Consider the following 18,202-nt stretch of genomic DNA (forward strand, 5'->3'; position numbering starts at 1 on the left):
TAACTCCGCGGTAGAATTCATTAAAACAGACAGCTCATTTACATGCTATCTTTTCATACATTCCACATAAAAGTGGAGGCCTTACCCCTTATCTCTCTGCTGATATGCAGCAGGCATCTGAAGACAGGGGGATCATGGGACGTCTCTGCCCAGTGAAGCTAAATTATTCAGGCTTTTTATTATGGGAGGCTGAGGGGGGAGCCGAAGCATGTGACAACGGGACGTCTCCTGCAGCATAGATGAGCTCACAGACAGCGCAGGCCCCAATACATCACTGTGTAAGCGACCGCAGCTCATCATGAAGCAGGCTGGCAGAGCAGGGGGAGGCCAGAGGATAGATGGTCAGAAATATAACAGTTGAAAGATTATCTCTTTAGATGGTGCAGCGGGCTAAGTAGGTGTGTGCATGGAGATACATGCTACAGGTTTAGACTCCCGGAAGTAATACGCCATCTAACAACAAAAAAGTCACATGTGCTAATATTTTTGTTGGACCATCATTAGTTGTGATTATAGCACACATTTGCTTTGGCGTTGTTTTAATAAGCTTCTGCAATATCAAAACATGTATCTCCATCTATTGTTGCATTTTTCACCAATCTTGTATTGATGGTGGGAGAGTGTGGCCACTAGAGATTAGGGATGGGCAGATCGATACCACACGATATATCGATACTAAACGGCTACTTTTTGAGTATCGATATTGGGCAAAAAGTATCGATACTAATTTGCATATGTAAAAAGTAGGCGTGGCAGCAATTTTACCCATAAAAGGACAATTTACATCTTTGTTCTGAGCCAAAACAGTCCACAGCAGCAGAGGATTGAACTAAGCCAGCCATATCATTCTGGTTTAGATTCTGTTTGTCATTAAAGTATTAATTTCACATTAACATTGTATAATTAACCAGTTAAAGTAATATAATTTTAATGTACCTATTAATTATATAAAATAACCGGTTTTAGAAATGTATATTGATTGAAATACATTCACCCATATAAAAATGACCGGTATCGGTATTGATATGGAGAAAAATGACCCCAAAAGTATCGGTATTGTATCGATTCCAAAAAATGTGGTATCGCCCATCCCCACTAGAGATGGGAACCTCCGGGTACCTCACGATTCGATACAATACGCGATACATGGCTTATGTAAACGATAATCTCACGATACGCCAATACTCTCCCCACATGTTCCAGCAATGTCCTAATGTGTAGAATGAGAATGACCTGTTCACCTGCCTCTAAAATCCTGCGCTGTCACAGAAAAGGTGTTGATTCGGGTCCGAAGTGCCGTCATGCATAAACTTAATATAGAACCTGCAGTTACGCATAAAACCTGAGGTGGCAGTAGTGAGTATAAAAATGAATCTAGTCCCTTTAATAAACATGCTACTTTAAACCTTTATTTTAACATACTACATATTATTCATCATTTACATTTCTTTTCATGTGCTTTGGACCCATTTTTCTGTGTGTATAAATGATTCCTGACTTACACACTGAAAACGGGTCGATAGACTTAATTTACATTTAAATAAACAAGAATCCACAGTCCTATTTCAAAAGGAATAAATCAACCCCAAATTAATCGTATTTATAATCATAAAAACTATCCTTAAAGCAATAGGCCACCGTTTTTAAATGCTGAGATATGTTCTTACCTTAGCTGAGACGGGTTGATATGTAGCTGTCTGGTCTTTACGCGAGCGCTCAGTCACGTAAACAGAGCACAGACGGCATTAGCATTTAGCCTCTCCCAGCACAGGTATAGCTTCAAACTGAGGTGAAGTTAGCTGCTACCAAGCTCTTTCCCTATTTAAATATGGTTAACATGAGCTTCTACACGATCCAAGTATAGTCACACAAAATTAAACATGTCGATTTTCTAAGCGGATAAAAAGGGGAACTATATTGTAAGGCGTAGTAATATTACTACACCTTGCAATATAGTAGTGTAGGCGTAGTCAGTTTGGAGCTATACTTATGCTGAAAGAGGCTATGCTAACGCCGTCTGTGCTCTGTTTACGTGACTAAGGGCACATGTAAAGACCAGACAGCTACATATCAACCCGTCCAAGCTAAGGTAAGAACATATCTCAGTATTTAATTAATATGCATGACGTCACTCATTAATATGCATGATTCCATCAAAAGCATCGATATGGGAATAAAAATCGGTATCGTATTGTCCCGCAAAATAATCGCGATATATCAGAAACTCGATGTACTGTATTGTCACATTCCAAAGATTCTCAAGGGGTTTAAGATCTGGACTCTGTGGCGGCTAATCCATCTCATGCTCCCTGAACCACTCTTTCACAGTGTGAGCCCGATGAATCCTGGCACTGTCATCTTGGAACATACTGCTGTCATTAGGGAAGAAGAAATCCATGGATGGAATATGCTGTTAATTCAGTATGTTCAGGACGTCAGCTGATCTCATTCTACGGGCGCATAGTGTTACTGAACTCAGACCAACTACAGCAACCCCAGATCATAACACTAGTCATAAAATAAACGGGGGTAAAAATCCCGCAAACTCTTGGGGAAAATGAATGAAAGTTTTACTTCCGAAACTGTAATGGATTTTCACGCGAGTGTGACTGTTGAGCCCCATTAGCATTTGTTCCAGGGAAAGACACACTTTCTATTTGGACATGTTCGTGAGCTGGCAGCAGTTTTATATGTTTTAAAATATCTCTGCACAGCTTTTTGGTCTGTTGCAGTCATGTAGCCTAGACCTCTGCCAAGGCTCATTCATTGTCCCACAAAGAATAAATTGGTCAGTAAAACTCACTATCTTCAAAGCCATACTGTAACATTTCTCCAAATACTGTACTTATAATAACATACAAGCATTTACTTCATTGCGTATGAGCCGGCTCGCCTCTCCTCAACCCTGATTGAATTTTGCTGGGAGCGGGACATCACCGGCCTCTCTCCATTAAAATGTTGCTGCTTTGAAAACCGACTGCCAAATTTGAGATTGAAACACTTACAGGAACAGGCCACAATTTTTCTATACTGAGATATGTTCTTACCTGAGTTTAGACGAGTTGATACGTACCTGTCTGGTCTTTGTGCCCGTGGAAGAGCCTGGTAGCTTCTAACTTCACCCCGTTTGGAGCTATAGGAATAAATTGGGAGACTGAGGGCACGCACAAAGACCAGACAGCTACGCATCAACTCATCTAGGCTCAGGCAAGAACATATCTCAGTATGTAAAAATGGTGGCCTGTTCCTTTAAGGTCCTCTAACACAGTGGTTCTCAACTTGGGGGTCACAAGACAAATTTGGGGGGTCGCCAGATCATGTAGATAATATAGACATATTTTTTATTTGTGTATATTATAACATTGTATTGTCGCATGTGTGTGCTATTTTAACAGAGTGCCATTATATGTTCATAATTTGATGAATTTTACTTTAGCCATTTGCTTTTTTTTTTAAATTTTTTAAGAATTATGTATAGGCTAATGTTCCGATTTCTCACGGTGTGACCCGGGCGGGGGGTCACGAACCCCTTTAACTGTTATAATTGGGGTCGCCCTGTGCAACCCTGTGCAAGAAAAGCCTTAACGGTGATTAGTTTATCTTTAGGTGCATGGAGTTGAGTTTTCTGGGATTGGAAAAGTGCCCATAAAGGATGAACAATAAATGCTGAATCAACCAGTCTGAAGCAGCTGAGCCTACAAGAACTCTAGCGTGGGCTAAGTCTCCAGGAGCAGCCCTGTTGCTGTGTGCTGGTTTGCTTGTTGGACCATCACCACGGATCCGAAAAAGATCAATACTGAGTTTGAAATTGGGGGAATGAGGAAAGCCCTAAACTCAATGTCTGAGGAGATGTGAAACATATCAAAGCAACAAGAGACGATCTCTGACTTGATGAAGGAGCTGAAACTCCAGGCGGCTGAAACTCCAAAATGTAGAAAAAGAAAAGAGATTCTTGAAGCCTAAATATTTGATGTGATCCCCTTCCTGGAAAGCAAAGGGATCACGGTGGACTCGTGATGTGCTGTTCATGACCGACTGGCTCTTTTGAACGGATCATAATTCATAATTGTGAAAAGAGCCGGGTCTTTCTTTCAGTCAATTTTACCCATAACTCCCCCCGAACAAACACGAAAATCAACCCAACAATGGAGCAGGTCACACAAGTGCACTAAAAATGATTTGTCAGACAGTTGCAGCCTCTTTGTATTAGTTATGGCGCAAGACTTTTATCACAAACAGGTTTTTCAAAGCGTAAATATCAGTCCCATTGAATTGCGTCTTAGATATTGTAAGTAATCAGCCCGGCGTTCCTCAAATTTTACATGAAAAGGAGAAAGTATTTTGAACGACTCTTTGAAATGAATGCATCCCAAAGACTCTTAAATCCCATCACTACAGCAGAGATATCGAGGCCTGCCACCTTCCCCATGGAAAAACACTCAAAGTGATTGCAAGATTTGTAAGTAGAAAACACAAAAACGTAACCTCTTAACCCTGAGTGCTTCAGCCATACTGATGATCAGACACAATCTATCTGGAGGGTGGGGGTAGTGCGCTAAGGTAGTCCGCATCCGCCGTTAAGCAGCCAATGAAGAAGAAGAAGAACCCCGAGTGCATTTCCTTGAGTTCAGCTTGCAGGTTACGCACTATAGGACAGAGTAACAGCTCATTTGAAAGCTAAGTGGAACTTTTTCTTTGCGTTGTTGTGGTATTCTTTCCCATAACTTTTTTGTTGCATTGTCCGTCACTTTTTGCCACATTTTCATTGCTTTTGGTCACTTTTCAGTTTTCGACACACTTACTTTTTCGTCACTTTTCAGTTACTCTTCTGTGTTATTTTTTCATTGCTTTTTTTTTTTTTTCAAGATTTAGGCATATCTAAATGCTTCTTGACTGGAGCTTACAGCCGGTGCCTCATTTGAAAGCTAAGAACAACAAAACTGACTGTAATAATAATAATAATACATTTTATTTAAAAGCGCCTTTCAGAACACCCAAGGACACTGTACAATGGACACATTAAAAACATTAAAAACAAGAACAACAGAATAGAAACAGTACAAACGATTGAGAAGGTGAGCGCGTAGCTAGGTGGTGTAGGACTGTCTGAACAGGTGAGTTTTGAGTTTGGATTTGAAGAGTGGCAGAGAGTCTATGGTACGGAGGTCGGAGGGGAGAGAGTTCCAGAGCTGGGGAGCAGAGCGGCTGAATGCTCTGTGCCCCATGGTGACGAGTTTGGCCGGTGGGACGGAGAGTTTGAGAGTGGAGGAGGAGCGGAGAGTGCGAGCAGGAGTTGCGATGTGGAGGAGGTCAGATATGAGGGGCCAGGTTATGAAGTGCTTTGAATGTGATGAGGAGTATTTTGAAGTTGATTCTTTGTTTTATGGGGAGCCAGTGTAGTTGTTGTAGGACAGGGGTGATGTGATGAGAGGTAGGGGGTCCGTGTGATGATTCGAGCTGCAGAGTTTTGGTGGAGCTGCAGTTTCTGGAGGGATTTGTTGGGAAGACCGAACAGAAGTGAGTTGCAGTAATCAATGCGGGCGGTAACGAGGCTGTGAACGAGGATGGCGGTGGTGTGGGGGGGTGAGAGAGGGGCGGAGACGAGAGATGTTGCGTAGGTGGAAATATGCAGACCGAGTGATGTTATTGATGTGAGACTGGAAGGAGAGTGTACTGTGACTTTTTTGTCGTGTTGTCGCCACGTTTTTTGTCACATCTTTAAAGCATTATTGTCTCTTTTATTACTGATTTTTGTTGCTTTTTATAGTGTTATTATTGATTTTCCGGCATGTTTTTTTTGCTCGTATTTTTCTCTTTTGTTGCTTTTTGTCACTTTTGTGTCACTCTTTTGTGGCTTCTTCATGGCTCTTTTTTAATGCCTTTTCAACACTTTTTAATTGTGTTTTTGTCACTTGTTTATTGTCTTTTTGTCTCTTTTTGTTGTTGCATTTTCATCGTTTTCATTTCATCAATGTTTGCCTGAAGAAGCTCGTTGTGGATTAAAGAAGGATGAGCTGGACGAGTATAAGTAAAAATGCAATGTACATGTTCATATTGTGGAGTTCTACTGCTCTTGGGACATAATAACATACAGTATAACCTAGACTGTTCCGTTGTGTGGTTTTAACCCTGATTTATAATGCACTCTTGCTTTGATAGATGGATTTAATCAGTGATAGTAATCCCTATTAAAAGTCGTCCATTTCTCCATGGCCCACATGTGACCCTTTTTTTCGTACCTCCCCGAAGGCTTGGCACAGTATTCTAAAACTGTCGACTCCTGTTGAACTCCAGGTAGTATCGCAGTACATGACCCAAAGTGGTAATCCGTCAAACTGTGCGCAGTCACTGTAGCGGTGCTGAGCTGCAAAATCCAGGCGGTGCAGAGTTTAAATGTTCATAATTTGCCGGTGAGCAGTGACAGGTTAAGTAAATTAGAAACCGTAGCTAGACAACCATCCGAACCAGAACAGCTCGTCCTCGGTAAGCTCACCAAATATTGTGCACCGCTTAAGGTACCCCCGCATAATAAAAATGCTTTTCACAGTTCAGAGAAAAAAAAACCTAACGGGAGCAATCATTGTGTTCCGCGGGGCTCTGAATACTTCAAATGTCAGGGAGGCTCTGCAATCATTTGCTATCCGGAGTTGGTCCATCATTTGCAAAAGCGTTGAAGCAGTTTCTTTGGTGTGCATCCTATCAGGCCCTCTCTTCCCCACAATTGCGCTGATATAAATCACCCCCTACCTCATTTGAGATGAAATAGACGAGCTATGAATGAGGTACCACCGGGGATTGGAAAAGGTGCAGGTAGAGGCAGACATGAGAGAGGGGAGAACAGACAGAGAGACAGGAAGTGCGTGAAAAAAGAAAAAAAAATCAATGCTTTTTCAGATTCACTTCACCGCTTGCCATCACCATAATTCACGCTCTAAAGCTGCCATCCCCCCCAAAAAAGAAAAGTACTTTTGAGTATTGAGAAAAGGTATTATTCAAACTTCAAATTATTCAAAAGGAAGTCTTTGCAATTTGTTCACAGATTCGATGGATCTGTGGACAAATTGGAAAGACTTCCAGTCAATCCCAGCTCCTTTTGTTTGTGTATGAATGTCAGTAACGCCAAGCTGCAAAAGTTAAAATGACACCCTCTGACAAAAAAGTTGATTTGGATTTAACTACCGTATGTTCCTGACTAAAAGTCGCTCCGGAATAAAAGACGCACCAGCCAAAAAAACAACAACAGGCTGAATAGACATAAGGTATGCTAGCGTAACACATTGATGGTTAGCTACATGAAACATAAACAACAAACTAAATGGGTGTCTGGTATGTTAACGTCACATAAACAGTTCAGATAACTATATCATAAAGAACATACCAAACTCTCGATCTCACTCCAAATCACTAAATCCATTAAAATCTTCATCCTCGGTGTCACTTCTGAACAATCGCATTGGCAACTACCTTGGCACGGAGGCACAACTGCACTGTTGACAAACCTCTCCCGGCAGCAGTTTTTCAAGGTCTCACTTGCGAACTCGTTCCTCTAGCTGTGGCCATTTTTAGCCCGTGATTTGCTTTGCTTTGTTTTCGTCTCTAAGAGTAACCTCCGCTTCTCGCACACTCCAAACTTTCTTTCAGCTGGCCTTTAGCCTGCAGTGCCCTCTAGCGGCAAGTGAAATGTTCCGGACTAATAGGATTATAATAATAGGATTAATCAACCGGATAAGACTCACCCCCTGCCAAACTATGAAAAAAGTGTGACTTATAGTTCGAAAAATATGGTAACTGTTCTGGGTCTCGGTTCAGCAACACTATGCGCCCAAAGAATGAGATCAGCTGAACATCCTGAATGACCAAGTAATTCCATCAACTGATTTCTTCTTCCCTGATGGCACGTGCATATTCCAAGACGACGATGCCATGGCTCACATTGTTTAAAGAGTGGCTCAGGGAGCATGAGATGGATTGGCCGCCACAGAGTCCAGATCTTAACCCCTTTCAGAATCTTTGGGATGTGCTGGAGGAGGCTTTGCGCTGTGGTCAAACTCTCCCATCATCAACACAAGATCTTGGTGAAAAATGAATGCAACACTGGATCTATAGGTTTATATTGAAAGTAGAAGTAACCCGGTTGAGATCCACTGATGAGGGCTGGGAAATTGTCAAAAAACAACTTAGATAATCTGAAAAAACAGTTTCACAATTACCAATAAATGAAATAACAAGTATGTAAGATATATAACAACAGTGTAAATCTCTAAATGAATACAATGACCCAATAACCAGTTAAGAGAGAAACAAAACACAAGCATTTGAAGAGTTGGTACGCCCTAAGTCACAAGGAATAAATCATAAACCGGGTCAAAATACTTTTCACCTTAAATGAACGTTATATGTATGGATGTCATGTGATCCCAGCCTCTAACTTTAAAATATTCTCATATTGACACCATGAAACTTTTGTCTCGCTGATATCCTCAAGGTAGAGCACTGATCCTTTATAATAACATTTTTGCTCATTGTGTTTCACATCAAGCTGCTTAGAGGTAAGAACTGTAGCTTTAAGGATAAAATAGACACAGCCACTCGGGTAAAAGTACATTTGTGCATAACTCAATACTACTCACCTCTTGACAAAGCGGGTCGGCGGTAACGTTGTAGAAAATAAATGAATGTTGCCGAGAGTACAGAACAGTCAAAAAAGGCAAGAAATTAGCTAAACAGAATGGTGATTTCTTTGGGGGGCTTCACATCACTGCACTCAATTTCCATAATTCCTGCGCTAAAGCTGGCACAGAGAACAGCTCGGGTCAGGCTCAGGGTCAACACCAGCCAATGTATTTCATTAGCAGTCTCTACACAGACTCACAAATCAATTACACCTTACAAAGCACATAAGCATCGATTGTTGCGAGGCTTAAAAGCGATGTCTTTAGGGCTAAGGTGAAGCTTAAACGCCAGGTCTCAAATCAACTCCGTCTGCAGAAAGTTTCACGCCGATGAGGAAAAACATTATTCGCCAAAATCTGTGTAACAGCCAAGTAGCGTGGCCAATTCTCTCTTTACATTTTCTCTAAAAAGCCATTGTTTCAAGGGACTAATTAATTTTAAAAGTCTTTCAAATATAGCATGTTTATTCATCCCACTCCCTGAAGAAGGCTGTTTGTTGGTCGCTCCGCATAAGATGAAAAAAAAAGCATCACACCATGTTTTCAAAGATTTTTTTAAATAATGAGACAATGTAAAGAGATGTGATAGTGTTGATAAAGGAAGGGTGCCTCAAGTGGTTTCGACTCCCTTAACACCTAAAAGCACCTTCACCACAGTACTATTTAGTAGTAGTATTTGACAAAACTTCAGAGCTCTTTTTGGACTATAGGTTTTGATTATTTTTTCTGTTTGACAAATGGCTGAAACATGATTAAGTTGTACATCATTTTAATCAAATCAACTCCAAATTGATTTGTTTTGTTGAAATTCAAAAGACACGATGACACAGCACTCGTGTTGACTGGAGCCAGAGTCCGCACTTCACAGACCAGTGTGTGGCTGCACCTCACAGTCAGAAATGAAGTTAAGAGCAGGGGCGGAGCACAGGCAACAGAGGGCTGGGGGTCTGGGCCCCCACTCACTCAGATTGATAAGCAGCAGTGTTTTCTTAAAATAAAAATAAAGTTTATTTTGAATTTAGAAGATAAGTTGCCTTATGCCTCTTTATGTGAGCCATTATTTTCCTACTGCATGCGGAAATATTTGACTTGTTCATCTTTCATAGGCAACACCAGCCTTTATCGCATTAATAAAAAATAGAATAGAATTTTATGAAAATAAAGATCCACAACTTGAACCATACTAACCTGCTGGCACCTCAAAAAGGCACAAAATTTCCACAAATACAATCTGTTCAGTTAAAAAAAATTCTGGTTGCACCACCTTCCAACCGTCACTGTGTAAGTACTTTTAAAGTAGCCGTTTAAGGTACATAGGTGATTTTTAATGGGTTATTTTTTTTTTTTTAACGTGAGGGGCGCAGAATTTTGTTCTGTCATAGGGCCCAGAATATCTAGTGGCGCCCCTGCCCATAAATTACTATTGCACATTAAAATGCTTCTAAATCAACATGTTGGTATAAGTTTGGCCCCTGCCCTGCCCCGACAGCTGAATTTCATCCCGTGACCCAAAGTGAGTTTGGCGCCACTGATCTATACCTGATCTATAACAATAAAACACGTGTTTCGCCTGTACATGTGCCTGTCTTTTAGCTAAGATCAAAGGTTTTCGGCGCCCTGCTGATTTAGTTTTGATCCGGGCGCAGGGATGAGGCAGCGAGCGCACTAAATTAGCGGCGCTCCCCTGTGCCTGTTGTCATGTCCCGTGGCAGTGTTGTGCAAGGCCTCTGTCAGCCTCATTATGCAAACCAACCTGACGAGTTTGATCACATGCTCCGCCGCTTCCTCCCACATCTGCTCCGCTCTGCGCTGGGCTAATGGCTTCCTTATGTCACGTCCGTTTCGATGTAGCCGTGCATTGTGTACCACCTGTCTGACAAGAGCAGCGTTCTATCTGCATTCCAATCACTTGCACAGAGTAATTTGGGTCAGATGACATGCAAAAGTAGAGAGAAAGAGATACCGTGAATAAAATGTTGTATTTGTGGCGATAAAGTTGGATGTTTTTGTGAACCACGTGCTTTCACTTGACTCATTTTGACAATTTCAACACTCAAATTGCCGCCACTATAGTTAACTAACTTGGATGCTTGCTGCTATTGTTTTTAGCCTCATCCAAACTATTTCACTCCTTCAGGCGGAGTCTTTGCGCCATCTGCTGACAGTGACACTATACAAAGACATTTAGTATTATTTAAAGGATACCACATGAAATATCGATGTCACTAATGCTTTATTGTGACCAAGATTTTAAAAGCAGATCATTTAGTTGTAAGCGTCGTGTTTATTGTTAATCTGCTGTGCATGTGTGTCTGTCATATGCCTCTGCACGTAGCCATAGCCAATCGTATCATCGTATCCGATGACGTACCCACTGTAAACTTTCGAGCTAAACTATTTAGAACACGGTCTAAAGCTTGATCGAAAAATGACGTCGCGTCTGCTGCTGTCATGTTGGATCCGTAAATAAACTTTTATCCGTAAACAAAGTACAAGCCTCCATGCGTCGAATAGCGCGTCATCGTCTTGCCGTCCCTCCTCGTTCTGTGATTGGCCCCCAAATCCATGCGAACATTTCGGCCATGGTCCCCATGACTGCTGTGACGTTCGAAATGATTCGAGAGTATTTTTGTGGGAGGATATAAGGGACGGTACAGTTTTTGTCGCCATCCAATACGTATCGCGATACACAGGACCAGATATACGTAATACATATTGCGATACAATATATTTCAATGCACAAAGTATTAAATGTAAAGTATAAAATTTTACCTAAAAATATATATTTTTTTCACATTCTTATTTCATTAATTCAGGGTAAAATATCTATATTCTATATCTATAAATATAGTATAATGAAAAATTATCCTGCGATATTTTATCCTGAATGAATTAAATAGGAATGTGAAAATTAATAAAACTAAATAAAAAATCAGTCTGGTATTGATATGGTTTAAACTCCAGTCATATCTGAGTGGAGGCAAGCACTAACACTGAAGATGTGCTTTAAAATGATTGTGTTTGTTGGTACACACATAGTGCGGCTCTAACACATGTTAAAACAACAAACAATTACAATATTTCCAAAATATTTCTTAAATGAGTTGTCATACAGCTGATGTCTGATGTTTCTCTGTTGTATCATTCTTTTGTAGCTATGGTCTAAAGACACAGCCCTGCCAGATTCCTGCCTCTTCAGCTGTCTACATGTTATTCACTGGGGCTGACAGCGCTTAGATTTCTCGGTTTTATTCCCCCTGAAACCATTTTCTCTGATTGACAGTGGCATGATGCAAATACTTGTAACATTTCGAGCCAATCTCTAAGAAGCACCGTGTGTATTTTTATATATCTGTTGCCATATACTAGCTCTAAGTGTAGGGGAAAGAACAGCAAAGAGGTCATCTCCTCTTGCCCCCATGAAAAGGAGCACTCTGGAGGACAAAATGTCTCTCTATGGACTATGCTCCTTATCCATCCGCGATTTCTTTCCACAAACACTTACAGATTTTTATTTCTCTTCCCTTGTAGAAAATGTCGGGGTCACTGCCCCCTCCTTGCTCCCATCGCTCTCCGCTTTATTGCTTGTAGTGCCCCTGGTTGCTCTGGTTGTCGGTGCGTTTCTATGGAGACGGAGACATGGTTCGGATCGCGGTGAGTCTTTGGGCATTTTTACTGCCTCTTTTTTTTTTCTCTTTTCTTCCCATTTTTGACAGCTCTACGTGTTCTGTTCGTCTCCGGGCCCTTGTCGGTCGGCTGCCACAGAGTGATGCTGAGCGTGATGCCCTCTGGGGCTCTTGTAATGAAGCCTGCCTTTTGTTCCCCTCATTTTGGTGGAGGCCGATTGGTCGCCATAAGATTCTTTATGATGATGATGATGATGATGATGATGATGATGATGGTGGTGACTCTCAGATAGGGCCAGGAGACAGTATTTTTTGGCTCTGTGGTATTTTTAGAAGAAGTACTCACACAAAAAAATAAGGAACCTTATTACTCTCAATTTTTTACCCCAACCACATCATATTACACCGGAACAGCAAAGATCCTAAACTGAATGTCCAGACTTTAGTTCCATGATTTTAGTCGAGTCGGTGTTAGGGTTCATCATTAGCAACAGCAATCTATAATCTAGGGACACACATTTATTCTCCCAGATAATTGAGTTATCTCAGCAGAGCTAAAAACAAATGTAAAGACAGCCGCAGCAGACTACCCACCGGCAGAAGACGTGAGAGATCCATGATTGAAATGATCACTCACTCTGTATCCAGAGAACATTGAAAGCACTGATATCTCTCATCTCAAACTAAAATAGATGCCCTCACTTTATTAATAACATAATAGCTCCTATAACATTTTGCACTCCTTTAGAGCTGCATAATGCTGTCAATATCACTATCCCATTATATATATAATTATCATTATGTAATATATATGTATGACTATGGCAGATGAATTGAACGAGCAATAGATATTAAATGAGAAAATATTGTAGGAAACTTTGAGACAGTTCTAAAGTGGTTTGCCTCGTGGTGCGTCTAAATGAAAATACTTGGGCGTACCTGTGCAACCAACCTGAAATGTTAGTCTGGAGCCCTGACTGCATCATTATTAATCACTGCATACATTATAAACCATAGGTTACAGTGTACTCTATTATCTCCATATGGACGTTTGACCTCTATATTTGACCTATCCTTCAATACTGCTAGTTCAACCGGTGAGGAGCAGTACAGGTGACTGAAAAATTGCATCCAAGGACCCTTTTCCAGATCTTCTTCAATGAGTAATAGCAACCTAAAGATGGAGTATTAACCTATTGTGCATGTTTTGGGTTGACAAACATGCCCCCTCAAACATGTTCAAACTCCACATAGAAAGGTCCACATTGTCCAGAAACTGGATCTTTGACCTTTTGCCCCATATAACATGTTATTACTGAGGATAAATGGAACAAGATATATATAATATTTTCTTACCTGAGCTTAGACGAATTGATGCGTTCTTACCTGTTCCTTTAATGGATGATGAGTTGACACTAAATTCATCATGAACAATTCATTAGTTAAAGGGACTATACAGAGTTTAAAAATGTTAAAACTAAGTATGTTCATCCCCCTACAGCCATGTCCTAATGTGTAGAATGACCTCAGACCTGTTCACCACAACTGCCTCTAAAATCCTGCACTGTCACTCAAAAAGTTGTTATTTCACGTCCGAAGGGCCGTCATGCTTAATATAGAGACTGAGGTGGCAGTAGTGAGCATAAAATGACCAACTTGCATCTAGTCTCTTTAAGTGCGACTAACACTTAAAAACTATACTACAAATAAGTGAAGTATGAAGAACTATTCATTATGAGTTTGTCATTAACTGTAGTAGTTAAGTAGTTTAGTGTTAGTCACACTTAACTAATGAAGTGTTTGAATGAATTAAGTGTTAACTCATCCTTTATTAAGGCTAAATAAGGTGGAGTTATTATAAAGTGTTACCGGAAAAGGTATGTTGTGTTTTATGTGAAATTCAACGATAACATTCTTTCTGACCTCACAAATATTTTAACACTTTTACAAAGTAGCAATAATCACTCATTATCGGTGTCGGTTGACCTAACAAAAATGATAATTTTCAGTGTGCTTTAAGGCACCACTTTAGAAATGCCCCAAATACATTGAACAATGTAACAATGTGACGGTACTTCAACAATACATGTAATGCTGTTTGCTATTTCATTCTGACATTCCAATAATTATGATTTGAAAATAAACGTAACAGAAAAAAAGCAATAATATAGGCCTGCATTATTGCTCATTACGCTGTTGTTGACTGTATCGGTCTCTATCTTTCTCCAGGTATTGAGCAGTCTCTCTCGGTCCGCTCGGGTGAAACTGAAAACATCTATGAAAATCCCGAGGACATGAGACAGGTGATGAAATCCCATATTCCTCACTGATGAAACTCACTTATTGTTTTTCAGTATTTTCTCCCTCTCTGCTGCACACTTCCCTCCTGTGATTTAGTCAGTGATTTCCACTCTTCCAACCCCTTCTGTCACTTGTTGTTCATTAAAACTGTTTTCTCCGCTCTGCTCCCTCTCCCCGCAGGCTCCTCCCCAGGGTTCAGTCTACATGGTAAGTTTCTGTGTAGTCCCTTATTATACACTGCATGGAGAATTTCTTTGTTTCAACTTTATTTATAGACTTTTGTAAACAGACCGCATACGGCATTAACAAGATACAACAGACTTTGAATAGACACAACCTAAAAGATGAAGAATGTTCTCTTTGTAACAGTCCCAGGACCGCATAAATGGACTGTGGTTGTTTAGATGGGACCTCAGGTGAACATGAACTTAAAGGCAATGTGCCAAACAATTAAATTAAGTTTTAAGTTTTAAGTTGTAATTCTTCACAAGATTGAGTTTGTAAGGGGAGACACAATAGGCAAAATGTTCAGGTTTTGGGCCTGATTGGTCCTCTTCACCCCTGCCTTAACCAAGTGCACTTACCAGAGTTTACAGCCTCTAGGCCATGACGCCTCATTTGAAAGCTAAGACCTACTAAACTCATCTAAACCGATATATTTCTTCATGTTGTTGTCACTTTTTTGACATTCTTTTCCATTGCATTTTTGTTGTGTTTTTGTTTTTGTTTTTTTCAATTTCTTTCCACATTTTCATCGATTTTTGTCACTTTTCTGTTGCTGTTTTTTGCTGCATTTTTGTCACTTTTGTCATGTTTTTGTCCCTTTTGCTATTGCTCTTTTGTGGATTTTATTTGCGTTTTTGTCACTTTTTCGTGTCATTTTTTCAAGAAGCTTTTGGATTTGGGTAAAGCCAAACTGGAGAAAATGTGCTTGGTTCAGGTGGAGGTTAAGAGGTTAACATATCAACTGTCACCTGGAAACAAACAAAAAACAACAAATCTTCACACAAAAAAGAAAAGTTTAATTATTGCACTGATTCAAAGCTTCTCCATAGATTTATTTGGGAAATTGTAATTTCAAGGGTCATTTCCTCAAATTCATTTTCATCATTGGTGCGACAATATCTCCACGCAAATGACACCAGACACCAGACAACAGACTTTCCAGCCTTGGACTGAACTATATTTTGAAGGAATTTTGAATATTTAAAATGTTATAAATATCTAATTTCTAGCTGGATTTATTGATTTTTGAATTTCAAAAAACAAGGAGATTTATTTTTATTTTTACAGATTTTTTCACTAACAGATTATTTTATTTATTTATTTTTAGTCTAATATCTAACTAATATGTCGACAAAATAAAACCATAACTCCATAATCAGATTTCGTTGCCAAAAATATAGGCATTTTTAGTCATAAAGGGCTTCTTTTTATATGAAAACAGAAAACTTGCATGTTTTCCTCATATTTATGCCTGTAATAAAAGTTTCAAACCAATAGCTCTAAATTTAAAACGTTTCCCTTTTCCCCTGCAGTGTCTCGCCTTAAGTGTGTTTCACAGCTTATAACAACAACAAACACCAGCCCGTCAGTTCACGAATGACAAAATGGCTTTATAATTCTCTTCAGGTCTTCCATTCCACTACTAAGAAAAAAAGAAAGGAAAAATCAGGTAGAGCTTTTAATCAACTGAGACATGAGGTGAAACTGTCCTCCTCTTGGTCCTGAAAAAACTGTACAGTACTAAATTTACTCACTGACCACCTCGGTTGACGGGTCCCTGGACGCTGCACCGCTGTCGCCCACTTATCCTCCTGCCAGGTTGCCTGAGGCTATGGTTGAAGGATGGGTCAAATGTCGATGTCGAATTTTCCTATGAGAGACTACACATAAAAATAGAATCTGATCTTTCTCATGTCTTGAGGTAGCCACAGGTAAACACCTCCAGTGTCAGTGTTTAGAAAACCTATGCCCAATAATCAAACAAATTCCTGCACAGTGATAGCACTAATACAAAATAGTTTGCAGGCACACTCATATAAGTTGTAGCATATTGGGTCATGCAGACTCTGACTCCCCTCCTTTCCAATTGCAAGCTGTCGGGAAATATATCTTCCTCCCCGATCCGTCAATCCCCAATCTGCTAAACCCATTGCCTATCAGCTGCCCCCCCTTACATTAGCAGTATTAACAAATCAATCTCATTACACACTGGAGCAACATAAATCTGGACTTAAACCATAAACCATAGATCTTTGTGTTTGCAAAGCCTTCCCTCCTTTTTTCCCTCTTTTTTCTTTTTATTAATGCCAGGATTTGAAGCCAAGGGAAGAAGACGACGTCTACAAGGAATTGGAGCGGTAAGCAGAACGCATTGCATCACCTGTTTATTTCTGTGATGTGCACTGTCACTCAAGAGGCTCTCCAAATCTCGCATTTCGCTCCACGCACTCATGCTCGTACGCAATATTGTCTCAGCAGTGCGGCTCTCAGTATTGTTTGTATGCTGTGGAGGCGAGGACTAAGCCTGGTCTAAAACAGAGCCAAATCAGGACTAACACGGGGCCATCACAGAACAAAACCAGGATTAGACAAGAACTAAACCGGGAACTATAGGGCTAAACCAGAACTCATTTAGATCAGGGTTAAACCTGAACTAGTCAAAATGATCCGAAACAAAGGATTAATCTTTGCCAATGGCCTCGTGAACCACTACAAAGAATATAAGAGGTTTTGCCCTGTTGTTTTTGTGCTGCCCTGCACACATTGTGGCTCCAACATCACTTGTGCATATAATGCTCCATACTGACAGGCGTTGCACTTTTGCACCGTGTGTTGTTGTTGCGTGGGATGTCTGTGCGTTTTGGTATAAGAAGAAAGGAATATAAAGCGACTGTGGGACTGAACATTTTTGTCTTTATGCTCTGTGTTTCAGATATGAGCAGTGTCGGAGCTGATCACCTACCCACTTCTGATCCGCCACCAGCTGTCACATGCATTCAAGATGCCGCTGCAGCCAAAAACAAACATTAACCAAAAGAAAAATACTTAAAATTGCTTGGAGATAAAGATTGGAGATAAATTAGAGAGAAATCACTGCACTGCATTTGTTTTGTGTTTGATATAGCCTTCTATACAACAGGTTTGACATGCTCACATGGCTCACTGTTTATTATGTAATAAAATAAAAGACAAATTAGATAGATTGATGTAGATTCTTCTATAAACAACACACACACACGTGGCATAGAGTAGGTTTAACATAATTTAAAAGGTCTCAATTTATACAGCACTTTTTCACCTGCGCTCAAAGTGCTTTCCATCAAGAAACCACTCACCCATTCACATTCTCATCCATACGTACACAGACTCTGGAGGTATAGTGGTTAAAGTGACAGGACTGTGTGCACTGTGCACCTGTGAGAGCCGGGAGTCAAACCTCATGCTTTTAAGATGTCCTGCTACCACCTGAGTTATGAAGCATAACTGCTCAGGAAGAAAGTTAGGTTTTACACCCAAAATAGAAATCTCTGACTTGTTGGCTTTTTAAGTCAAACCCTGAAGGGCCGACAAGATGATGATATGGACAGTGTTGGGGAG

General features: G+C 40.3%; 1 protein-coding gene across 1 annotated transcript in view; it reads left to right on the forward strand.

The window, feature by feature from the left end:
• Window positions 1-17,701, forward strand: part of g6fl (g6f-like) — a 38,509-nt gene extending 20,808 nt beyond the window's left edge. Inside the window, exons 8-12 of the mRNA XM_079561346.1 lie at window positions 12,204-12,326; window positions 14,528-14,601; window positions 14,780-14,806; window positions 16,916-16,962; window positions 17,538-17,701. Coding sequence (XP_079417472.1) covers window positions 12,204-12,326; window positions 14,528-14,601; window positions 14,780-14,806; window positions 16,916-16,962; window positions 17,538-17,559 — 293 coding nt within the window. The 3' untranslated portion in view covers window positions 17,560-17,701. The remainder of the gene's footprint in view (window positions 1-12,203; window positions 12,327-14,527; window positions 14,602-14,779; window positions 14,807-16,915; window positions 16,963-17,537) is intronic.
• Window positions 17,702-18,202: the final 501 nt, after the last annotated feature.

Source organism: Gobius niger (assembly GCF_951799975.1).
Source record: "Gobius niger genome assembly, chromosome: 8".
Classification (NCBI taxonomy): domain Eukaryota; kingdom Metazoa; phylum Chordata; class Actinopteri; order Gobiiformes; family Gobiidae; genus Gobius; species Gobius niger.